This window comes from Dreissena polymorpha, chromosome 13 (assembly GCF_020536995.1).
Source record: "Dreissena polymorpha isolate Duluth1 chromosome 13, UMN_Dpol_1.0, whole genome shotgun sequence".
In the NCBI taxonomy this organism is placed as follows: Eukaryota; Metazoa; Mollusca; class Bivalvia; order Myida; family Dreissenidae; genus Dreissena; species Dreissena polymorpha.
The window spans coordinates 65411785-65438850 of NC_068367.1; the positions used below are offsets into that span (position 1 = coordinate 65411785).

The 27066-nt window shown below is 34.0% G+C and overlaps 1 protein-coding gene across 1 annotated transcript in view; it reads left to right on the forward strand.

Annotated features, from left to right (window-relative positions):
- Positions 1-4259: 4259 nt before the first annotated feature.
- The window catches only part of LOC127855267 (tyrosine-protein kinase SRK3-like), a 37098-nt gene continuing 14291 nt past the window's right edge, over positions 4260-27066 (forward strand). The window contains exons 1-7 of the mRNA XM_052390716.1: positions 4260-4408; positions 18794-18971; positions 19584-19683; positions 20467-20571; positions 24433-24524; positions 25417-25575; positions 26505-26651. Coding sequence (XP_052246676.1) covers positions 18815-18971; positions 19584-19683; positions 20467-20571; positions 24433-24524; positions 25417-25575; positions 26505-26651 — 760 coding nt within the window. The 5' untranslated portion in view covers positions 4260-4408; positions 18794-18814. The remainder of the gene's footprint in view (positions 4409-18793; positions 18972-19583; positions 19684-20466; positions 20572-24432; positions 24525-25416; positions 25576-26504; positions 26652-27066) is intronic.

Here is a 27066-nt window from a genome sequence, read left to right on the forward strand (position 1 = left end):
CTCCAGATAAGGGTCGTATTTTTGTAATTACGAATTATTTTCAAGTCCGTTACGTATTTATTTTAAAATCTTGTCGTACGATTTAGAATTACAAAATCAAGTAATGAATATTATTTTTACATCGGTTCGTATCGATTTTTATTGAGTTCTTTTCGCGTATTTAAGATCTTTGCGGTGCCTATATAGAATGGTTATCGGGTTTGTTTAACAAAGCGCATTTTTTTCCAATAAAAGCGGCGTATACAGTCTATCTGTCAAAAAACAATGGCGGCGCCCAGAGCGTCCTCAAAACTGCAAAGCGTCCAAAAACACGCTTTTAACATATTGTACGCAAAGTGATCCGAAGTTAAATGTTAAGAAAGACATTATAGAAATGATCTTATACGATGTTGTATGTTCAGTTTCCGACACAGTCGGAAAGGCTAAACAAAAACGCGACACGACGGGTCCAAATTTAAACACAAAAAAAACATTGAACGAGTGGAATGGACAAGTCCAGTGGCTAATCGTTGAAAAGGTTGAAGGGGAGACCCGTTTTAATTGTGAAATATGCAAAAATTCATCTAAGGCATGCAATCTAAGCACAGTTTGGGCATATGAAGGTATTTGAAAAATAAAATTGTATAATACTAAAAAGACACTGCTGAACTCGTATAAATAAAGTTCCTAGTATGTTTATTTTGATTTTTTTTTTGCATGAAAATAACCATTATTATTGATTTGTAGGTCATTTATTAAAAATAAGAATTATTTTCCAAAACTAAGTAGTAACGTTTAGAATAAACTTTCAGAGTTAAGAATTCTTTTTGAAAATCTGGTAGTAATTTAAGAATTTCACAAAACCTTATCTGGAGCTCTGGAGTTGTCGTTTGTGCATCAACATACAGTTTAATACATCTGTCACAAATAGAGACCGATTATCGTCTGAATAGCGGGCGACGTATTTTCCGATCATCGGACATGGCGCCCGGCCGATGATCGCACGGTCGCCGGATCATTTTGTAGCATCGGGCGACGTCCGGAGTAATGTTAAGTCTCACTTAAAATTTTACCCGACGAGCCCGGGAAGAAATCGAGTTGAGATCGAAAGAAGATCGGACGATCAACGCACGGTTATCGCCCGGCGATTGTCCGACATCGGTACATCCGGAAGCCGTCCGATGCTATAAAATGATCCGGTGTCCGTGCGATCATCGACCAGGCGCCAGTCCGATGGGCGTTAAAATACGTCGTCCGTTAATCGGACGGTGATCGGTCTCTATTTGTGACTGAGGTATACTTTAGCGACAGCATAGACTTCCTCGATCTAATGTCATCGGTGGTCAACTGTGCCTCATCGTAACGTGCCACTAACTTGCCAAGTTGATCATCCAGGTGGACGAAAGCGTGTGTCCGGATCCGTGCGGTTCGCTGTCTAGCTATCTATACTGTCTAACTCCCCTTGCGGGTATTATTGACAGGTATAATGGTCGGACATGCTGTGCCTTAACCGGGTGGTACTCAGCCTCGCGCTGCAGGAGAGGTTAGGTACCAAAACATAGAAAGACATTTGAGGGAGGCCCACGCCTTAGAACAGCATGGCTTCCATGAAAGGCACATCCCTTTATAAAGATTCCATAAAGACATATATACTTTTATACTTAATTACACATTAAATAAAGTTGAATATTTTAATTTATCATTTTTTTTTAAATACAAAAGACTTACTGTATAAGTAATTATATGATAAATATAAAAATAAATGTTGTTTTAAGAGTTGACATGTACCTATAACATAATTACACATTGAAAAACGTTACTAACGCTTCTACGTGAGAGAACAGGCGGATTTACAATCACAATTAAACGCTGTTTTTGTTAAAAAGAAAATATGTCGATTTTTTTTCAGTAAGAATTACATGGGGAAATGAACTTGTAGAACTTATGAAATTATCGCAATTGATATCAAAACACATCTCAAACTAGGAGGATATTGGATTTTGTGTTCAATGCTTCTCTCGGGTATGGTTGAGGATTCACTTTAACATCTGTGGCCTTGGAAGGTTGGAGCAATATTTAATAAACAAGCTGCCAATCTGAAACAACTTTAATAAATTATAAAACGATACATTTAGTCCCAGTTACATAAAATAATTTATGTTTGTAAAACGATACTGTGTTAAATTTAATTCCTTTAATCAATCATAAAAATAGCATTAATATTCAACAAAAGAACAGAAACTCCATAACAGATTTAACCATTTCTTAACCGACACAGTTACATAAACCGATTAAGGTTTGTAAAACAAAAATGGTCTTTAATTAGTTTAAAGAATATGTACGATTAAATATAGTGCCGAATAAGCGCTGTTTATAAGGGACCGAATAAGCCAGGATTCACATGCACCAGGTTTTAGGCAAAGGCTAAATAAGCCTGGGGCAGAAAAAGCCTGCTTTCCTTTCAGTGTAAAGCTCAAAGTACATTGCACCTCCGCTATTAATCTCGTGCGAAAGACGAATTAATATGTTAGAGCTGAGAGGGAGACACAACTTTCAACCCCTGAGTTCCGGCACCAATGATTGACCATAAGATCACGGATTCACTCCTGTTTAACCATTCAATATATATTTTGCTATTTATGTTTTAAATTTAAGACGGTATCTGTTTTAAATTTAAGACGGTATCTGCAATAATAATAATAATATTATTTGTTTAATTGTTTACGGAAAAGATGTTAATTTTTACTTTAAAGAAGATCTAATTATTATTGAGTTTAAAAATTGTGGATACGTCGTATATTTAATAAATTATTATTCAATACATAAATTAAAATAAGTAAGTGTTTAAGCAGAATAAATTAATATATTTTTTGTTTGATACTACCCATTTTTATGTTAATACGTCTCGACTACAACACGTGCATGCGCCGGCGTGCGCTTGCTAAACCAGCCAGTTGCTTCTGTTTATATCATGTTCTTTTAAGGGGCCTTTTCGCAGATTTTGGCATGGATTGAAGTTTGTCATTAAAATGCTTTATTTTGAGTAATGTAAACATTGGATCTAAAAAGCTCTTGTAAAAAACTTGAATAAAATTAATGAAAGAGTAATGGAGTAAAAGTCTTTAGCTTAGACCACTCGGCCATCGGTGCTCATAATGTGATTGTAGTATTTTATATTTTATCTGCAATCCTCGTAGTGTCACAAAATTTAACGACCACAACAAAACTCTCCAAATTATTCAATTGTTTCGCGTTGCAACGCTTTATAACTTTCAGGTTTTTAAATCATCAAAATATGCATATAATAGATATTTTAGAGCATGGTAAATGTTCAGTATTACTGATTCCTCACACATATCATAACTACAACGAAAATTTGCGAATCTGAAACATTTTATTTTATTTGGTAAATTTACCAAAACGTGAAAAGATCCCTTTGATATATGTTTGACATTTTATGTTTTATACAAGGTTTATTTAATGAATATATTGGGATCATCTGCTTTATTTGGCAATTACTGTAAGGCTTTTACCGTATCGCTCAATATAAAGTTAAAGGGATCTTTTCACGCGTTGGTAAATTGACAAAATTGAAAAAGTTGTTTCAGATTCGCAAATTTTCGTTTTAGTTATGATATTTGTGAGGAAACAGTAATACTGAACATTTACCATGGTCTAATATAGCCATTATATGCATCTTTTGACGATTTTAAAACCTAAAAATTATAAAGCGTTGCAACGCGAACCGATTGAATAATTTGGAGAGTTCTGTTTTTGTCGTTAAATTTTGTTAAACTACGAAGATTGCTTATATAAGGTATAAAATACGTTATGTATGTGTACTCGGCGGAATAGCTCAGTAGGCTAAAGCGTTTTTACTTCAGGACTCCAGGGGTCACTGGTTCGAAACCTACTCCGGGAAATGTTCTTTTCCTTTTTTAAATTTTATTCTTGATTTTATTTTACTGAAGCTTTTACGATCCAATGTATACATTTATCAATAAAATGCATTAAATGAATAAGTAAAAAAATGCCAAAATCTGTGAAAAGGCCCCTTTAACACCTTTTGACACAAAATCCTCTATTTAGAAAGAGTGTTGTATCTGAAGCAGATATACATGAGTCCACTGAACGGGTAAAAACTCCTTTCGATTAAATAGTGTTTATCTTTGAATTGTCGCTTAAATCAAAGCGATTAATTGCTCGGAACAGGGATCTAATATTTAAACAGCTCCATGCTCATAACTTGTCATTTTAATCGCTGCTCGGATTTTTATTTCAACACACGAGTCAATACTTAATATAGTGGAATGTAATCTGTTTGTATCTCGCTACTTCACGCGATACACAGCTTACTTCCTGCTCCGGAATTTTAATTGAATTTCTCCACGAAAATATAAACACATGGGTTGTAATTCTTGACATAAATGTAAGTACAAAATCGTTCAATCATAATTGTATTTTCCAAGCTATTTGTATTTTATATGTGTGCGGTATGTTGCCGTTGTATGTTTTTGTTTTAACACTTCCTATTTCGATTCTGGACCTCTAGTTTAATAGTTAAGTTGTTGCAGTTTAGTTCTGGCTACCATAACTTTAAATGTCGCTTGTTATGATTTTTGACTGGCGCGACTTTATAGTTATGGACCAACCCCATTAGGAAAGTCAACTAGTCTCATTTATAAGACGCGCAAAGAATTGAGAGATACTTTTTATATGGGCTAAATTCTTTGGAACGTCTCATCGTTGAAGGACCTTTTTTGTGGTGGAAACTAGTTCTGGCTTCCATAACTTTAAATGTCGCTTTTTATGATTTTTGACTGGCGCGACTTTATAGTTATGGACCAACCCCATTAGGAAAGTCAACCAGAAATTCCCGAAAAGTTGACAGTTAACAAAGACCGGTCCAAAACAGCTTTTAAATGCAGTTGTTGGCCCAAATCAACCACTTGATTGGAAAGATTGACATTTTTCACATTTAACTGATATATTCTTTCACAAAAAACTATCTTAAACATTTAAAATGTATCTATTCTGCTCATAAATATCGAGAAAAACAGCGATGTGACAGACTTTCTTGAAATGCGAATCTCCCGAGATTTCACGGTCATATGACGTTATTTCTATTTTTAGTAACAAACCATGTGCTCAAGTGTTTTCAAATTCAGAATGACATTTCCCGGTATTTTAATTATTCTGGCTTATTTTGTAAACAAATTGTAGTGTCAATACAAAGTCAAAGTAAATATTATATAAAACTACCTGATTCACAATGAAATCAGTCTTATAATCCACCAGACGTAAGTTGTTAATCACAAATAATAGATTTCAGAAAACGAAAGTAATGTTTACAATTTCAGCATAAAATGTCACGGTTTATCCGAAAGTATCCAAATGAAAACTCGTCACGTGACAAAGCAACAATGGCGTCAAAATTGTGAATTTCAGACTGATGAGAGTTATTTTCATCTAATGTAAGATGCATTTGAAACATCTGAACCTTAAAACATTCCTCGATGCAGTAATTTATATTCATTCACTAATATATGTAGAAATGTATCCAAGAAAATGAGCTTTCTTTGATTTATAGCGTGACATAAATATGTTACGACTCTGGTTGACTTTCGATACGGGGTTAGCTTCAGCGTACAGGTCTGTCAATACTATATAAACTGTACGCTGAAGTTTCTTTAGCTAGGTGGAAACCAGAAAATTTAAATTTTCATCAATTTGCGTAAAATTGCAAAATAACATTACCAACTCATTCAGTTTTAATTCAGAAGTTCATTTTTACATTAAATATCGTCGATTCGAAGTTAGAAAGGCATAAATTCTTCAGTTAAACTTCTGCTTAAATCGCAAAACAATCACTGACCTGTAGCCATGTCATGAAACTGATTTAAATATGAACCAATCAGAAGAAGGCATTACGGTGTAACGTGTACTCGTAATTTTATTTAACATGAGCTTTTAACACCGACTTATACGTAACTAGATCTAGTATGCTAAACTTTGTTGATTTAATAAGCATATGTTCAAAACAGATATGGTGCAGTTTCTATTCACTGTTCTAAGTTTCAGGAAGTGTTTATGCATGTCTTTTTCGCACCTCTGTCTGTGTTGTTTTATGTACTTACATTCTACGTTACAAAGGACGGTGTACTGTACGATCTGTATCAATTTTATTTATGTACAGTATAAAAATAAAAGATGTAATTTATTTCAGAACTTTTTAATTGTCAATTTAGAAAAAAAAACAATGCGAAATTAATCCAGAAAAGTATAACATCGGTTTACTATGTAACGCACTGCACCACAACAGACAAACGCAAACTGTATTTTACGCTGTTTATTCTTCCACTTCAGGGTTTTTTTTTACTAAGAAAGTGACGCCGATATTCGGCGTCTTCCCCTACCAGAATTTTTCCCCTTAAAATACAATTTCCCCACCAAAAATATCATTTTTCACCAAAATATAATATTTTCTCTCAAAGAAATGTTTATTTTTCCTTGGGGCATTCGACAATTATCCAATTTGCACCATGTACAACGAATTCGCGCTCTCTCTCTCCAGACGAACACACAACATCTGGGAATCCCAGTTATTCTAAATATAGCTCTTCAATAACGTCATGTAAACTGGGCAACTAATCGTAATAATCATGTGACTATTTTACTGGATACCGGTCTTGCGCGAGAAGGGTGTTTCATCAATTAATTACCGGAAACCAGTCGAATTTTCATCCGGGCTATGTTCAAGCCGAGGTATAAACGTGAAAACAGAAAAAAATGTCTCACAATTAGCGTTCTTACACAAACAAAATAAAACATTCGAACTCGGAAGATACTGAACGCATCGAGGCATTTTTTAAGAAAGAATCATCGAAAACCGTTATAACCCAGCAGGATTCCGAGGTAATCAACATCGAACATTGTGAAAGTGAAAGAAGACAATCTGCAGCTGCCGCTCCTTGCCCTTCCAATACTGTAGCAAATCAAGATCGTCAACCCATTCATCATGAAATTGAAATCACAAAATTGACATCGTCCCCCGGCCCTAGTACAAAAATATAGTTGAAAACATTTCCCATTATTAGATCTACACCTGCAACTTTATTAAGGACTTTGACTTTAATACCTGTTAAATGTGTTTAAGAACAAAAAGGACAGAGACAAGTCTCTTTTGATGAGTTATAGACATTGAAATGAACAGTTTTTATTTTTTCCCCTAATATCTCTCTTTCGCACTCTTTTTTTCCCCTTTCACCCAGTGTCCAGCGTCTTCCCCTTTCTCTAAAAAAAACCCCTGCACTTTAAACCAGATGCTTTACATCGAGGTCGTGTTATCGATTTATATCTACACAGCGAGCGAATCGAGAGATATTGAAAAATTGAATAGTGGTTGGATTTAAATTGCTCAGGCGTGCAAAATTCAAAGTGTCATTACATAATTTGTACGGAACATTATCGAGAAATGAATTATCTACACAGGTTTGTAAATATTATTGCAATCGGTTGGTATTAAGTGTCTTATATCGGGGCTTGAATGTTGCGCACAAAATCCTTGCGCAACAATATAGACAAAGAACAAAAAATTCCCACCACATAATTGGTCTTTCACCCTTTGTACGCTCCAAATATTACCCATATAAAAAGTAGCTTAATATTTAAGAGCGTCAAAAATTTGGACTAGAAAGTCAACTAGAAATTCCCGAAAAGTTGACGTTAACAAAGACCGGTCCAAAACAGCTTTTATATGCAGTTATTGGCCCAAATCAACCACTTGATCGGAAAGATTAACATTTTTCACATTTAACTGATATATTCTTTCACTTAATACTATCTTAAACATTTAAAATTTATCTATTCTGCTCTTACATATCGAGAAAAACAGCGATGTGACTGGCTTTCTTGAAATGAAAATCTCCCGAGATTTCACGGTCATATGACGTTATTTCTATTTTTAGTAACATACCATGTGCTCAAGTGTTTTCAAATTCAGAATGACATTTCCCGGTATTTAAGATTATTCTGGCTTGTTTTGTAAACAAATTGAAGTGTTAATACAAACTCAAAGTAAATATTATTTAAAACTACCTGATTCACACTGAAATCAGTCTTATAATCCACCATACGTAAGTTGTTAATCACAAATAATAGATTTCAGAAAACGAAAATAATGTTTACAATTTCAGCAAAAAATGTCAAGGTCGATCCGAAAGTATCCAAATGAAAACTCGTCACGTGACAAAGCGACAATGGCGTCAAAATTGTGAATTTCAGATTGATGAGAGTTATTTTCATCTATTGTAAGATGCATTGGAAATATTTGAACCTTAAAATATTCCCAGATGCAGTAATTTATATTCATTTATCCTCGAGTGCCCAATTTCGACGCATACAAGCAGTTTGTTGAACTTTTGTTACTCAATATAGGGATTTATGTAATTAATTTTGATATTTCATAACACATTTACCTTTTATTTACACAGTTTAAATTCAATCGATTGTGTTATCAACAAAAATTCGTTTAAAAAACGAAATGACCCAAGTCTATGTAACGGCGGCCATATTTGTTGAGAGTGCCCTAAAACGACGCATCTGATTGGTTACCTGATTTCAATATAAATATAACTCCTGTGGAGACTGAATGCATAAAATATTAACTCATGATTCAGGGCCCTCAATCTGTTAAATCCACGGCCGAAATTCGGCCGCATCCCCCCCCCCCCCTGAAAAGAATACTTTTTTCCCCTTTTTGGGGAAAAAAATCCCCCTAAAAAAATATTTTTTTTTTTTTTTTTATAGATAGAGGTCTCATGATTATTATATCTCAATTCTATTTTAATTTAATCTTGTCAAACATACTTATTATGAAATAAGCAATGAATATGGTGCAAACATGTACAAATGTAATAATTAGATAGTAAGTAAAAAATCCCCAAAAAAGGGAAACGCCGCGAAAATTCCCCCTGCTATGGGTAGCGACACGCTTCCCCTAAAATGGATTGAGGGCCCTGTGATTGTTGTACTTAATTTGTATCACTGTAAAAGCAATATGGAACTGAAATTAATTAAATCAAATAAGGTTTTTAATTTTGTGATGCCATACTTTCTGGCAGTGGCCTTAATCAGGCCCTCTCAGCAACCCCTTGTAATAAGCTGTTTTTATGGAAGAAGGTGAATATAACCTGTAGTTCTTTTGTGGAACCTACAATTATAATTGAGTAAATGAAAATCATTACTTAATATAATATGCAATTACCAACATAAACACTTGCTACATGTAGTTAAAATTGTATTACAGCATAACCAAAAAACATATCCGGACTTTAAATCAAAGTTTACGCGTACACCTTTTTCATAGTGAAAATTAATCTATTTATACAATGTTTTGTCAAATGGCAGTCACGTGACTTATGAATGAAATAATGAACTTTTGCAGACGAAACCGATGCATTATCCCACGGTCTTATTTACAAAGACAATTGGGTGTAAAGTGTTCAAAAAATTAGCATTAAGTAAAATACATAAAAATCCATTAATTGCAAACCAATCAACCATATCTTACCTTTTAACCCGCTATTTTCCACATAACAAACAACAACTATAGTAAATTGTGTGTAGTGTACCATGTGCTATTGTACAGCGATTTTCCTCCTCTTTTATAAAGTACCGGTAAACGGCACTTTCCCAATTACGAAAAAAATACAAATTTCCCAATTGCTGTCCTTAAATTCCCAATTAAAGGTAAAAAATTTTTTTTGTTTTTTTTTGTTTTTAAAGCAACAATTAGTAAGTTTGCCTTTGCAGCTCTATAGCTTGAACCTAGGTTTATATAATATTGACAGCTTGAAAACACTTGGTTATCAATTTTAAAGTATTTGGGAGCAAAAAATCAAATACACCAATTTCCCAATTAGAGGTTTTCACGACTCGATTTTTCCCAATTTTGAGATTTTCACGACTCGATTTATCCCAATTGGACCGGTACGGGTACTTTTCCCAATTGGACAAGGACAATTGCTGTTGTATGACGTCAACGGATGTCGCTTATGTATCAAACAGAGGCAAAACAAAAATGCGTCAAATTAGGGCAGTGTCAATTCGGGTCACTCAACGATACTAATATATGTAGAAATGTATCCAAGAAAATGAGCTTTCTTTGATTTATAGCGTGACATAAATATGTTACGACTCTGGTTGACTTTCGATACGGGGTTCGCTTCAGTGTACAGGTCTGTCAATACTATATAAACTGTACGCTGAAGTTTCTTTAGCTACAGTCAGTTCAACTGCCAGTACTGGGTAGTCAATATAAATTGCCGCCATAGAGTCTTTTGATGATTTTTGCTTTGGCAGACTCTTGGCGTCAATAGTCCACTCTATCTTTTTTTTTAATAGCATGATTTCTGACACGAATTTCGGTCGCATCACTCCTGAATTTAAATACACACATATTTGTGAATATTATGAAAGAACGTTGCCTAAATAGTATATATTGAGCAAAATATATCGAAGTGTACCTGTTAATAAACTATATTTTGAGTTTGTTTCATCCAATATAAATCCTTGTATAGTAAAGGTTCATGTTATCTCCCTTGAAGTGGAGGTTAAATTCCTACGTTAATGTTACCAATCGCAAAAATCACCATTGACGATTACAATGCCCGGCTGGAAATTAAAAATAAGATTTTCATGAAACTGGTTATTGGAAAAAATAGACCCTATGCTTTTCAAATGCACAATTTAAATGCCTGCCGAATCGCCAGAAACATCGATAAGATCACACAGATAACACCCTTACTGGAAAGGCCCTAAGCAGGGGTTTTTCTGCCTATTTTGGGAAAAGGAGTCCGACCAAAATGGGAATTTTTTATCGACAAAATTGGCCATTTTGGGAATTTTTGCTTCGATGAAACGGCTCATTTGGAAAAAAATTGTGAATTTTTCATGCTTAAATAATTCAGTGGTTTAACAAATAAATTTGTTTTTATTTGTTATTTTGTCTTCTTTATATAAACAGATGCCATATTGGGCATGTTCAACGTTTATTTAAGTACTGCAGTTTTGTTTTTCAGTTACAGTTACACTCTGAGATAAGAACTGTACAGTCAAAACCTTATAGCAGATATTTTTTTACCAAAACAAACACTGGTTAGTCACACAAGTTATAAGACACTTCATTCTTCCAAAAAAATTTTTTTTTTTTTTGGAAATGGGAATTTTTTTTATAATTTCGGTTTGGGATCGGGTCCGTTTGCTTTGGGAGTGCCTCCGTTTTCCGGAGGCGCAGACAGTGCTGAAAAACCCCTGCAAAGGGATACTGACGACCGCCTAGGTCGATAATCCACATGGCTAATGTCTTAATTTGTCACGCTTTACATTGCAACCAGACTTTTTCGAACATTTGGGTTACTCGGCGATTTACGTGACAACTGAATCACTGAAGCGTGCCGCAAAATGACCTATAGATGTTACGATTCAACGTTATCGAATCAACCAGTATAAAATTGTCATTTAATAAGATGGGCGGAGAAATGGCATTATTGACATAGCCACTATAAACTAATTTCCAAGAAACAGCGATTTTGATTGGCTAAAAAAGTAGATAAGAGTAACTTCCTTTTATGGTCGCTATGCGACTTAAAAGACTGATTTAGAAAGTGAGTTGCAGATTTCGGGAAAAATGGATGCTTCGAACGAAAAAGGAAAGTCAAAGCAACAGAAATTAACACAATTCTTAAGTAAGAAAGAGGACAGAATAATGTAAGCTCAGGAAATGACCAAATGTAAGGTTCCCGATCAGAGGATGTCTCAAATAGTGCAGATGTGAATGCAGAATCTTATCTAACCGGTGTATATAAACAGTTTTTAAACAGTTTCAAAGTTATACAGTTAACTATATTTTTGAATTTATTTCTTCAATTTTTATGAACTAACAAGTTTAGGATAGGTTCAATATGAACATACGTTGAACATACATGTATTTCTAGTTTATACAATGTTGCTTCTAAAAAGAGATTTGTGTGGGTTGTCAAAAACAAAACAAAAAAAACAAAAAAGTAATGTTTGAATTTCATAAAATGTCATATAATAACTACTGAGACATTTTAGTGGTTTCTAACCTAAATACCACATGGACCGAATGTATCATTATCACTACGCCACCAGTGTAAAACAAATCAACTGCAAAATGTCAGCAAGTGGTTCACCAGCAAAGAAAAAAACTTCAAGCCAAAAAGGGCTAATTTCAGAAAAAAAGTCTTAATTTTGCTCAGGAAATAGCACATACATGCCAGACGTCCCGATCTCGGCGGGACAGTCCTGCTTTTGGGCTCTTTGTCCCGGCATCCCGATATGAGACGATTTGTCCCGACATTCGTTAAAAACGATGTAAGGTCTATTAGTTCCCAATATAATTCGCTTTTCAAGCTCTTTATGGCTAAAACTTACCATCACTAATCTCTTTATTGCCCCCAATTTACAACCCACTTCTACTACTCCAGTGCACCAGTGTTGTTTTTGACGGTGTGCGGTAAAAATGCCATAGGTAAAAATGACAGAGGTAAAAATGCCAGGGGTTAAAATGCCAGAAGTAAAGTTGTAAAAATGCCATAGGTAAAAATGCCAGAGGTAAAAATGCCATAGGTAAAAATGCCAGATGCTATATAGTAAAATAGAGTTTTGAGCAATATTTTTAAGGATGTTGAGAACCAGTATTGATGAAATAACATTTAATGTTTATGTAACTTGTTACATTTTTTTACTTATTGAACGTGCTATATGTATTCTAAATTTAGACTGTAATTTAGTTGTTTTTTCACGTATTTTATTCATTATGTTTATTGAGCAATAGGATAATAAATATTGGATATATTAGATAATTAGAGTCAATAACATTGACTTATTTGCATACTCCTCAATGTCTTGATAAATTGTATAAACATTCAGCTAGCAATATAGGTCGACAAGAAATGCAAGAACAAACCAAGACACATTTGCATCTTTAATTTCGGATCTCTAAATTTACTGAGAGCATGCGCTTTAGGTAATAGTACCAAAAGTGATATGCAGTTAAATATTATATACAAAATTTCATTTGTGGGAAAAAAATTAAATCTCTAATAAATCTATATATTATCGGCTCTAAGTTTAAATGCTTTAATACAGAAATAAGCTAGACGTATCAATACATATTTTCTGGTCTCATTTAAAAATAATGCGTTCACGAAATTCTGAACACACATTTATTGTCAATATTGGGCAAAAATTAAAAGTTTTGTAAGTAATATACTGACTACTGACTGAAGAAAAGGGGAAATGATTGATCGTTTTAGGTGTCCCTCTTTTTGGTCAAATGTCCCGACAATTTTTATGGAAAGTTTGATTTGGCCCTGACAAATTCTGGCATTTATGATCCAAAAAAATTCTGGGGGGGGGGTGCTACTAAGTTTTTAGCTCATCTATTTTTTGAAAAAAATATGAGCTATTGTCATCACCTTGGTGTCGGCGTTGGCGTCCGGTTAAGTTTTGCGTTTAGGTCCTTTTTTCTCAGAAAGTATCAATGCTATTGCTTTCATACTTGCAACACTTATTAACTATCATAAGGGGACTGTGCAGGCAAAGTTATGTAACTCTGACTGGCATTTGGACGGAATTATGGGCCCTTTATACTTAGAAAATGTGGTTAAGTTTTGTGTTTTGGTCCGCTTTACCCCTAAAGTATCATAGATATTGCTTTCATACTTGGAACACTCGCAAATTATCATAAGGGTACAGTAAAAGGACAAGTTGCATAACTCTGGTTGTCATTTTTACGGAATTATGGCCCTTTTTTGATTAAGTAACTTTGAATATATGGTTAAATTTTGTGTTTCCATCCACTTTACTTCTTAACTATTAAGGCTATTGCTTTCAAACTTTCATGCTATCATGAGGTTCCTGTACCTGGCAAGTTGAATTTTACCTTGACCTTTGAATGACCTTGACTCTCAAGGTCAAATTATTAAATATTGCTAAAATTGCCATAACTTCTTTATTTATGATTAGATTTGATTGATACTTTGACAAAACTACTCTTACCTGACAAACCACAATAGACTTCACTCAAACCATCCCCCGTGCCCCCCCCCCCCCCCCCCCCCCCCCGAATCCCCCCCGAATCCCCCCCTATTTTTTTTTTTAAGATCATCTCACAAATGACCACCACAACCTCACACTATACCCCCCCCACCCCACCCACCCCAAATTATTTTTTTTTGAAACTGTTAAAAAACACAAATATTCATTTTTATTATTTAATGTTTGAAATACCGTCCAACCATCGCACCGTAGAATTCCCCCCCCCCTCCCCCCACCCGAATCCCACCCCCCCTAATTTTCTTTTTTTTTTAAGGTCATCTCACAAATGACCACCACACCCTCACACTATACCCCCCCCCACCCCACCCTCCCAAATTTCTTTTTTTTTGAAACGGTTAAAAAACACAAATTTTTATTTTATTATTTTATGTTTGAAATACCGTCCAACCATCGCACCCAAGAATCCTCCCCCCCCCCCCCCCCCTCCGATTTTTTTTTTCCGCATTTTGGGAAAATAATGTAATAAATGTCCACACCCCCACACTATACACCCCTCTTCACTCCACCCCTCCCTCCTTTGTGATTGAAAATGAGAGTCCCTTCACCTTTAAAAAGAAAATAGATGAGCGGTCTGCACCCGCAAGGCTGTGCTCTTGTTTTTCCTTAGCGCCATCCTAGAATTCAACTATGTTTGTAACTGAGTTCGAACAAAAACATTAAGTGTGCAATATGCGCAAAACAGCAAAACAGTAAGAAATGAAATTGGAAATAGTAAGAAGATGAAGGAAAAAAAGAATTATAACTATTATAACTCAAAATATTAGAATTGACAGTGATGATATACCCCAAAAGTAATAGGTACGAAATAGCTATGGTACGAAATAACAACAACAACAACAATGCCAAAATGGTTGCCTTTGAGAAAATGATCGCTCCATTCCTATGATTTTGAATGAAATACAGGTTATTTAAGTTCATATCTGTCAAATAACAGGTACATTGTAGATTTCATATTTATACACTTGTAAATAATGTACTTCCCATAAAAATATTGTATTTAGTTTTCGTTATGGTTTTTACAGACCGGAGTTTCAGCGTTCAGATTTATTTTGAACGCAAATTATTTCAGCTATTCTACTGGGCATCAGTTTTTGTGCGGTATCACTTTACTCGCGGTATTTGTTTTCATAGTCAGTTAGTATTTACAGACGAAATTCTCGTGATTGTTTTTGTTTTTGATTGAAATATCATATGTTTGCCTGTATCCTTTATTATCCCCCGCCAGAGGCGGAGGGATATTGTTTTGGCGTTGTCCGTCCGTCCGGCTGTCCGTCCGTCCGTCTGTCCGGCACTTTTATGTCCGGAGCCATATCTTGGAAGTTCTTTGGTGGATTTCATTTAAACTTGGTATGAGTATACATATGCATAAGAGGATGATGCACGCCAAATGGCATTGTACACCATCTGTTAAAAACAGACTTATGGCCCTTTGTATCTTGAAAAAATGCTTTTTAGTGTCCGGAGCCATATCTTAGAAGTTCTTTGGCGGATTTCATTGAAACTTGGTATGAGTATATATATGCATAAGAGGATGATGCACACCAAATGGCATTGTACACCATCTGTTAAAAACAGACTTATGGCCCTTTGTATCTTGTTTACTATTTTATTTCTATGTCAAATGCCACATTTATTACATTTGTAGACAGCATGTATATCAGAATATTGACCTTCTTTATGAATACATTACATACAAATTTTTTTAAGTGAAGTTTGTTAGATGTCAATCTATATTTGTATGTGTATTATTGGAAATAAGAACGAAAATGTATAAATAATCGTTGGTACTTGAATTCGTGGTTCCATGGACCTCACGTAAAAGACATGTGTTTTTCTCCACAATTGGTAATGCTATTTATTATATTTATTTACCATGATTAATAAAACGTACATTAACGATGATGCATAAAAAAAGAAAAACTGATAGATATAGTCTAATGTGACCTACTGAAGTGAAGTAACTATAACAAAAACAAATATCTATCAATAAATGTAATAATAATCGTTGGTACTTGAATTCGTGGTTCCGCGGACCAACGAAATCCACAAAAATTTGTACCACGCGAAATTTAATGGTTTTACAGTAGATGGTAACAGGTATTGTGTTTGTTACGCATTTTTAGATTGACTGAATTCGATTTTATGCACAAACTTGAGAGTTACTCTTTTTACATTAAATTTGGTTTAATCAGGAAGAACGCTGAGCTTTATGTATGTACTCATAAAAGCTCAGAGCATTCAAGAAGAACTAACAACGAAAACTGCATTTAAATCGGCAGTGTTTTGATAAAATAGTATACTGGCTAGACTTAGCTCCCTGTAGTAATATGTTTCATGTACAATTGTCTCATAATATCGAACCTTCTGATTGGTTGCTAAGATTTGATACAATGCGCATGTGCTTGTTTTAAAAATAGTGATTTAATGAATGGAAAAATGGGACTCTTGCTCATGTTGTTCCTAAAATATTTTTACATTTAATTAAAAAATAAGCGGCATATAAAACATTTAATAAAGCTACTTATCCATAAACAAACTAACATAATTGAGTGTAAGTGATTAAAAATCATAGCATCACGCTGGAATAAGCATTACCTACTTTCCAACGGAAAGCATGAGAATGATCGTTGTAATAGTCATGGATAACCATCATTTAATTACAACTTTTAAAAATGAAAAAAATATTTTCCAATATTTGTGAAGGTTTTTTGTTAAAGGCACGATACTTTAAGGAGGGCAGATACTATGATAGTATGATACTAACCAAATTTTGCCTGTGAATTACTGTTATGTTGTACGATTCTCTTATTTCGAGCATAGCCTAATTTCTATCACTTTGTTTAGATTCAGAACACGGCTCTCGAGTTGAAATCACATGCATGAATGAGTTTTTGGTTTTACGAACATTACAAGGTTTGAAAATAAGTAGAAAATAATGAGTGTACAGACACGACAAAAATAAGGATAAAAACAGTATAATTGCATTAAAAAATCTTATTTCAACTGAAATAATCCAAATTTAGGCATATTCCATTCATTTTTATTGGTATCCTTCACTAAACTTGCACATAAATTGCAGACCGAGGCACTGTGTTAGTGTAAACACAACACTTTCATGTATTTGATTTATTTTAAAGAAAATTAATTTACCTTTTCACGATTGCTAGAAAATGTTGCATGGAACAATCTGTGTGCGCATGTCGTGAAAAAAGGTGACATAACAATATACACATGTTAAGTGGATAAACCCTGTCCCGATTGGATGCTAATTTTATCAAATCTTTTAATAGTTACATATATGCCGAAATTTCATTTGAACAAATTGCGAACATTTTTTTTTCAATTCAGGAGCACTTTTTGGTGTCATTGTTGCAAAAAAAAAGATCAAACAGAAACTTGTTAAATTGTATAAAGAAGTTATAAAAAAGTTAAGTTAATTTCAGTTTCTATAAAAATGTTCAGTGAATAGTGTTTTCGAAGTTTTATTGGCCTTATGCCTATTGCAATTGAGTACTCTCGCTTTTTGGATGTGACGTTTGGACACCAGGTGAACAATGCATGTAGTGGATGTGATTTGCTGGTGTGTATGGAACTATCTGCTTTGCGTGGTTAAACACACTGTAAATAAACAATTTTGACATGGACTTAACGGGAATCTTTGAATTAATTCAGAAATTCTTTTACTTGTTTCCTTTACCGCTCGACTCACGGTAATTGTGAGATGTGACTCGTCTCTTGACAGGCATTGAAGGAGAAGTCAGAAGAAATCAAGGAGAAGTCATGTTTTATCTTATGTGTCTTGTAATAAGCTGCATTATGTCACCATTTTAAATCACATAACATGTACATTACTTATCCTACTGATTCTATTAACCTTTATTGTTATATATATTAAATCAACAGTCAAGGACTGAAAAGTGCATGAAGCAAATAGACAAGCTAGATTTTGTATTGAGTTGTCCTGTGCCAAGTTCTTTTTGTATATATAGATTGGCTAAGCCTGTATACAGTCCTTTTGAAGTATTCACTTATATTTGAGTATTTGATTTCAAAAGTGATGTCACAGAAATTTGAAATGCAACTCTTGCTAATAAAGAAAAGAAACTGGAAGTAAATTTCCCAAAGATGCCATACTGCTTTAAAACCTATACAACCAATGTCAAACGATGTCTCTCTCCATGATTGTAGTATCACATCTTGTGTGCTATTTATCATATCATCTCTTTATTTTACCGGACAAGGAAGTATATGTAGATGGGCAATGTAATGGAGCATGCATTGTTCCTTATAACATAACCAAGAAGTCCTCAAGTGCAATTTTTATCATCCCAGTCTTCCAGAAAGCTAAAAAAGTTATGACATTGGCGAAGTGTAAATGCATACATTATGCTTAGATATAAATGCTTTTCCTTAAGTATAACTAAAAGAGTTACATGTACTGTTATGTAAATAGATTTATTTATTTTATGCACATATGTATACCTTAAAATGAAAATATTAATATCTTAGCTCATTAACTTCTGGGCCAACATGAAAGACACTTAGAAGTTACATGAAGATTATTAATTGTTTCACAGCAATTATAAACGGAGACACCTCTAATAGTCCAATTGAATATGACAGTACCTTTGCTAAGGATGTTTGTTACAGATTCAGATTGGTGTTTCAGTGTAATGTTTAGCCAACCACCATGGGGAATTGTCTAAGCAGTGAACCTGTGAAACCGCCAAAGAATCTGCCGCCTTCTCTGTCTGTGTTGGACGGACCATCGTCTCCAGTTTCTCCTGCACATGTCAACGTTTCTTTAGTCGATCAAAGGCCTCTGCCTTCGACACCAAAAGTTAAAGGTACAGTTGCAATAATAGATTTTTGTTTAACATTTCTAGAAAATTAAATCTGTATTACATTTTGTGATGTCTTGTTCTGTTGTTTGTCGTCTGTTTTTTTTTGTAATGAATATTTACCTTGTGAACACTGTGCACCACATTTATTGCTCAATCTTCATGAAAATGGCCAGACTGGCCCATAGTGCTTAGGACATTTTATAATGAATGAATAGTGTTTGCAAATAAAAGTACTTAAAGTATTGTTTTTGTATGATGTATATTCTTCATATTGGAAAAGTTGTATGTACTGTTTAAAGAAATTGTTGCTTTTAAGCTTGATTACGTGGTTGATACATGTAAATGTGCAATTATTTTTTACAAATAAGAACATTTGAGCCGCATTTTGAGAAAACTGGGCTTAATTTATGTGCGTAAACTGTCGTCCCAGATTAGCATGTGCAGTCCACACAGGCTAATCGGGGATGACACTCTCCGCTTTAATGGTATTTTAAGTTTCATGGAAGTCCCTCCTTACAGAAAATCAAGTTTAGGCGGAAAGTGTCATCCCTGATTAGCCTGTGCAGACTGCTTTTTTTCTCAGTTTTCTCAGAACGCGGCTCATTTATTTTTCAGATAAACTCATCGTACGGGCCCTGTACGATTTTGATGCCATAAATGATGATGATCTCAGTTTCAAGAAAGGCGATAAGCTTGAAGTAGATGAGGAAACTGCGTAAGTGGTTCTTGAAAGAAAATGTATTGTCTTTGAAAACTATAAAAAACAAACAACCTTAGATAATAAATTTTAAATTTGTTCATTTTAATCCGGAAATTAAAAATTAATTACATTTATTTTATACTTTCCGGTGGTTTATAGAGAAATATCAGTGAATTAAAACTGATAATTTCACTGTTTCAAACAATGAAAATTATCAGTGAGAATTATCGATAATTTTCACTGTTTATGTTAAATGACGTCATTTTTTGGACGAAATGACGTCATTTTCCCAACGTAATTCTTTAGTTAAACTCTTTAACAATGTATATAAACTGTGAAAAAAAGCATAAAATAAAAAGAAAATTTGTTGGGTTCGGTGGATTATCGATTTTAATTCACTCGTGATCATATAAAATGTATATTTTCACTCGTGGCTGCGCCACTCGTGAAAATATTATTTTCTATGATCACTCGTGAATTAAAATCGATAATCCACCGAATCCAACAAATATCCTCTATAAGGTTGTTTATTTTTCATAATTTAAATCTTTACTTATTTAAAGTGTAACTTAATACACATGTCTAAGCACAATATACAGTATATTTCATTGAATTTCTTTCTGAAATTGTTATGTATTTCTTTATTAATTTCAGACAATTACTTAACAGAACATGTCAGTTAACTTCACTCTGAAATTGTTGTTTGTATTTCTTTATTAATGTCAAACAATTATTTATCAGTTTATTTCATTGAATTTTCCTCTGAAATTTCTGTTTGTATTTCTGTATGAATTTCAGACAAAACTCAGATTGGTGGGTAGCCACACATCTTGGGACGGGCAAGAGGGGCTACATTCCCAGTAACTATGTTACCAAGGACGATAACTCTCCACAGTCGCAAGAGTAAGTATTGTGTTTTTCTGATTTTACCAGTTATTTTCCCATCTTTGTAATTACAATTGCTTTGTGTGTCTTCACACTAGCCACAGCCCAACCGCTCGGAAATGTTTTCTGGGCAGTAGGGAATGACGGTAGTTAAATTAGCCGGCATTCCGTGCATCCTACTTCTTTAGATTCCACTGGGCTGCCTCACTATCCTGCACAGCATTGAAGTGTTGAACGTATTTAGAAATTTTATTTAAATGTGAATTAGAAGTCGTTAAAGAAGCATAATATGAAGAGAATCTCTAGATTATACCCATTTTCAGAAAAAAGGGAACTTTGTGGTTAAACATAGATATTTGGCCTGAATGTTTTGATAGATAACTAACCGTGTCATAAATGAGCATGATTATTAAATCATTTGAATTGTTGCAAAAGAAATAATGTATCAAATGACATCAGTTATGACATTACTAGAACATACAATTATACATTGATGGCATTTTTCTTCCTGTTCATAGTAATGTGAAGGAAATGTTGAAGACTGGTTTCTTACAGTGATGTTTGTTTGTATTATTATATATCTTGGCCGTATGCGAAAAAGGATACATTGAAATAAAAAGCTTACTGAGGGGTGTGGAACTTTTCTCAGTTTGGTTATAGGGAACATTTGTTAACCCTCAAGAAGTGGCATGGTTGCTCAATCATCATAAAACTTGCTCAATCATTTGTTCAAAAGGAATATCAATCAATTTTTTTAAATTGTTTGGGTCCGATGAGGCAGATTGTAGGGTTTTACATCTCTGTAAAAGTGTATGTCACACTCTTTAGTCTTTACAGTCTACAATCTGCTCTTCTTCATGCTGAAATGTACTGGACTCAAACACAACAACTTAGGAAAAAATGATGTTTAAGAAAATAATAACGGCTTCAACAATTTACTGTTTCTGTTGCAGTTTAAAATAGCTGATTTTGTTTTAAGTAGACCATACAAAACTGTTAAGTCTTAAAGCAGGCCTTGACAATTTTTTCCAGACCCACTCACCCTGCAGGGCGTGTAGGACTGACAATCCACTTGCCCTTCACTTTAATCTTCTCGCCATGCATTAAAAATAAAAAAATCTATATTAATTGTAATGATCAACCAGAACCTTTTTCTACTCTTAAACTATCATCTGACTTAGTCTCATTGTAATAAACAAACATCTATAAGTCAATACTGTAAGTTAAAGTGTGCCTATTCATCTTCTTAACTTCAGTGTGACGTTTAGAAATAACAGTGGATTGAGCACATACTATGTTCAAAAATTTCAAGTTGTTGAAGTGGATCATTGTATTCTTCAGACCAGACATCTGTCACAGCAGATAAAACATGCATATCAGAATGCATGGTGCTCTTTGTATCAATTCATTAGTTGTAAACATGTGGCAGCGGTGTAATTGACATAACAAACATGTTAAGTAGTCCAGTATGAAAACAAGGCTTTAATTTTTAGTTTACATTACATGTAGTTCAGACAGTGATGTATTTTCTGGTTTACATTACATGTAGTTCAGACAGTGATGTATTTTCTGGTTTACATTACATGTAGTTCAGACAGTGATGTATTTTCTGGTTTACATTACATGTAGTTCAGACAGTGATGTATTTTCTGGTTTACATTACATGTAGTTCAGACAGTGATGTATTTTCTGGTTTACATTACATGTAGTTCAGACAGTGATGTATTTTCTGGTTTACATTACATGTAGTTCAGACAGTGATGTATTTTCTGGTTTACATTACATGTAGTTCAGACAGTGATGTATTTTCTGGTTTACATTACATGTAGTTCAGACAGTGATGTATTTTCTGGTTTACATTACATGTAGTTCAGACAGTGATGTATTTTCTGGTTTACATTACATGTAGTTCAGACAGTGATGTATTTTCTGGTTTACATTACATGTAGTTCAGACAGTGATGTATTTTCTGGTTTACATTACATGTAGTTCAGACAGTGATGTATTTTCTGGTTTACATTACATGTAGTTCAGACAGTGATGTATTTTCTGGTTTACATTACATGTAGTTCAGACAGTGATGTATTTTCTGGTTTACATTACATGTAGTTCAGACAGTGATGTATTTTCTGGTTTACATTACATGTAGTTCAGACAGTGATGTATTTTCTGGTTTGATTATCCTTATACAATACTGGGACACTTTAGCAAATAAAATGTGTGCAGCACTGACATTTCTCTATAAACATTACAAAATAACACATTTATTGTTACATGTAATTACCATGTTTTGGATTAATAGCACTATGTACAAAAAGTCATACCAGACCTAAATGAAGTTAAACTGTTAAGTGTTGAAACAATCTCATACTTCAAAAAATTAGGAACATTTCAGTTATATTGTAATTGGTAACTATGTTTAAAGAGAGAAGATTGAAACACTTTTGCTAGAGAGGTTAAAACATGTTCAATGAGCTGCCATATATCATAAAGAAGATATTGATCGCAGTTAACACATGAGTTATCACAATTACCCACCCTTGTATGTATCTTTACGACTTATACTTCCTGATTTATGACATTGTAAATGTCTGCACATTAAGTGTTAATGATAACTCAAGTTGGATAGGTTTTCGTCGGTGTTTTACATGTATTATGTACATTTGTATATCTAAACTGAATATTTATGGCATATGATAAGAATGAATCTAAAACCTTGTAGGAAATAACTTTATTTTTAGGAGAAAACAAGTTTAATAGAAGTAATCTAATGATCAATCAATTATCAATCAATCAATTATCAATATATGAAATTGTTCATATGAGCATAAGTCATACCATTTTAAACAATTATAATTAACTTGAACTGGCCAAAATACTGAATGAATGATAATTGAACATGTAGGCATGTATATTGAAAGTGTTTACATGTAAATTAAGCATACTTTGTGTACTAGCCTTCTTAGGATAAGCAGGTGTTCATTTCAACCTTTTCAGGTATTTTCTTATCTCAGTTGGTTTTTTTTTCCACATGAAGTAAGACATTAAGCTGTGTGCTTCATGTCATTTGTATGAACATGTATGTCCACAAATTGCATAGCTTGTGTGTTCAACTGCTCTTTGACTGCTGGTAGATCTGGCTAAATCTTTTGTAGTTGAATAATCTAAATGTGTAGATGATTGTTAAGAAAGGAATTTCTGCTGCAAGTGTTTTTTTTTAATATTTGGCCTTTGTTGTTCTAGTGTGGAATATATAGTCACAGAATTGCATGTTTTCAACTTTTCTTTGACTACAAGGTGGATCCCACGGATCAAAGTTAAATGACCTAAATGTATAAATGATTGTAAGAAAGCCATTATGGCTGTGACCTGTATTGAATGAATTATAGCCTTAAATGTTTTTCCACTAATGACTATGTAATATATAGTCCAAAAGTTTTGTTATTTCGTTTAATTCCTTTAACTGCTTGGCGACCTTTGCTCAAAATTTCCCAGCTGAATGACCTATATTCATAGATAATTATAAATTTTAACTGTTACCAGTTTTTGCTGAATTACGTCCCCTTATCTTTTTGTCCACTCTAGAATATCTAGTTGATGTGTCTGTGTCTAAACACATGTTATTGGGGCATCAGTGTCAGCGACCCATGTATAGCTTTAATCAATCATATATACATATGAGCGTCACAATACAAACATATGTACAATTTTTGACAAATTGTCAAGCATTGGGAACTTGCCAAATATTAAATTATCAAAGCAAATTCAACAGAGAAAACACTTTAAAACTTATACAATCTCTATGTCTTCTGCCAGTTTTTATGATAACTGAACATCAAATCCTGGCCAGATGCATGATGTTGGTTTTCTTCCTTGCAGCTGGTGGTACAGTGTTGAGAGGAAGGAGGCAGACAAACAACTGTTGTTGCCTGGCAACCCAACTGGAACCTTCCTGGTCAGAGAGGCTGGAGGTATGGCACTTTATGAGCGGCCCTCTGAGAAAATGGGGCTTAATGCATGTGCAATCTGTGCAGGCTTATCAGGGTCGACACTTTCTGCCTAAACTGGATATTTACAAAATTATCATAAAAGTGGAAAGTGTCATAACTGGCCACACCAATGGCTTCAAATTATTTTTGATAAGTTAGGGGCCTTGGACTCTTTAAAATAATGCATCCGGATTTTTTTCCGAAACACTATTACATATTGTCCACGGCTTGTAACATTGTAAAAAATCAATAAACTGTAACTTTGTTGTGATGTTGAGATTCAAATTGGGATATAGCTGCTTTGGGAATTGAAAGTGCAGTAGGGGGCCTTGTGTTTTCACAAACACTGCTCTTGTTTTATGTCTGATATAATTGTGATCTTGTGACTTTGTTAACTTTTATAGTCATTTTAAAAAAAGCTTTTATTTTTCTTCACTTTATTATGTAATATGTATCATTGTTTCAAGGTCAGGATGCGCACATACCAGTCATAACCAGACTATAATATCTGCTACATGTATAATATATCTTTTTGATTGTCAGTGTAGAATGGGCATATACATGTAGTATCCTTTATCAAACAATTACCTTGTAAATGTATGTATGAAATAAAGGGACCCTTCTCATATGAAAGTTTACTTTAAATACTGACCAATCATATTATTTGACCTTCGAGCTCCTGATCCACTGGTTAAGGATTAAAGATTAAGAATTAGTTGAAACTATAATTCCTCTTCACTGTTGTGACACAGTTCATAACCATTTCCCATGTTACAGTAAAATAACATGAAAACAAAACGTCTGTTTATATTACCAATTGTAATTTTATAAAATGAATCAATTAAACATCATCTAATATTGTTGTTGCTTTCAGATAGGGCCTCTTTCGTCTTATCTGTGAGAGACCATGACCCAAAGTCAAACGATGCCTGTGTGAAGCACTATAGGATCAGAAGACTTGACAACGGAGGCTTCTACATCAGTCCAAAACGAACATTCGATAATATGTTGGATCTGATTTTTCATTACCGAAGTAAGTTAATTAAGCTTAGACAATATGTTGGATCTGATTTATCTATACCTGAGTAAGTTAATTAAGATTTGACAATATATTGGATCTGATTTAACATTACCAAAGTGAGTTAATTAAGCTTAGACAATATGTTGGTTCTGATTTACGGTATCATTACTGAAGTAAGCTTATAAACATCATTTGCAAAAAAGATTTATAATCCATTGAAAATATTGGATCTGATGTTCAATTATCAAGTACTGGTAAGTATTATTTACAACCCAAGTATTAACATCTGTTGATGTTGGTAAGACAACATGTTGTGATCATAACAACAAGGAAATTTTAAAGGGATGCAGATATAAGATGTGGTTATAAAACATGTTGAAAATAAATAAGTTTGTATTTAATGGTGGTTTTGTGTATTGATAATTCTGAACTTAAAGAAGAATATGTCAAACAACAAACAATTTTTTAACAGTCTGTTTTGTTTGAGTGTTGAAATTTGCATCATTTATGGAAGTGCTGTTGACAGAATGAGTTAACCCTTTCCCCCATAAGAAGCAAAGTGAAAATGGCTAGGTGCAAACAGCATAAAACCAGAGCAGCCTGCGAGTTACTCGCAGTCTGTTCAGGTTTAACGCTGTTTGCTGCTCATCAGTATCTAAGGGTTGGAAATGAAGCCTTTAAAATTTGAATCTATAAAGAAAGGTCTTTCATTAAATGTAACTTCTGAGGTACTACAAATGCGTCAATAAAGGTATCTAAGTGGTGAAGGGTTAAAGTGTTTATGACTGCTCATAGCCCTTGTTCACTATCTTCAAGATGCTTGTAAAGAAAATGCAGCTAAGTGCATCAAACTGGAATGCCATTAATGATGAGCTGATGGTTTAACAACTAACACACAAAAAATAAAGAAAGAAAATAAAAATAAATCCTGTACATTTCAGATGCTGCTGATGGGTTGTGTTGCAAACTGGAAGTCCCTTGTCCGAAGATCCGACCAATGGTGCAGTTCCGTGAACTGGAGGTGGAACGGAACTCGGTGAAACTTAATAAGAAGCTTGGAAGCGGGTGCTTCGGAGACGTGTGGGCGGGTGAGACTCTAGACAGAATTTTGGTCCTTGGTTTTAGAACAGTATTAATGTAATCAAGATGATACTCTCATGCTTGGTTGAAGAGTAATTTCCAACCCCTTATATCAACCAATGAGATTGCTGGTAACATTTGCGTCTTGTTTCATTTTGTTAAATATTTGGAATAATAACTAAGGTGAATCTTCAGCATTTTAATTGTTATTTGGCATATCTGCACAGGAAATAAACCAAATTAGATAGACTAAGATGAGCATCAATTGAGAAATATATATGGTACACAAAATAACCTTTTATTTGGAGTTGAACGTATTATCCTCCGCCATAGGCGGAGGGATATTGTTTTGGCGTTGTCCGTGCTTCCATCTTTCCGTCCCTCTTTCCGTCCGTCTGGAGCCATATCTTGGAAGTTCTTTTG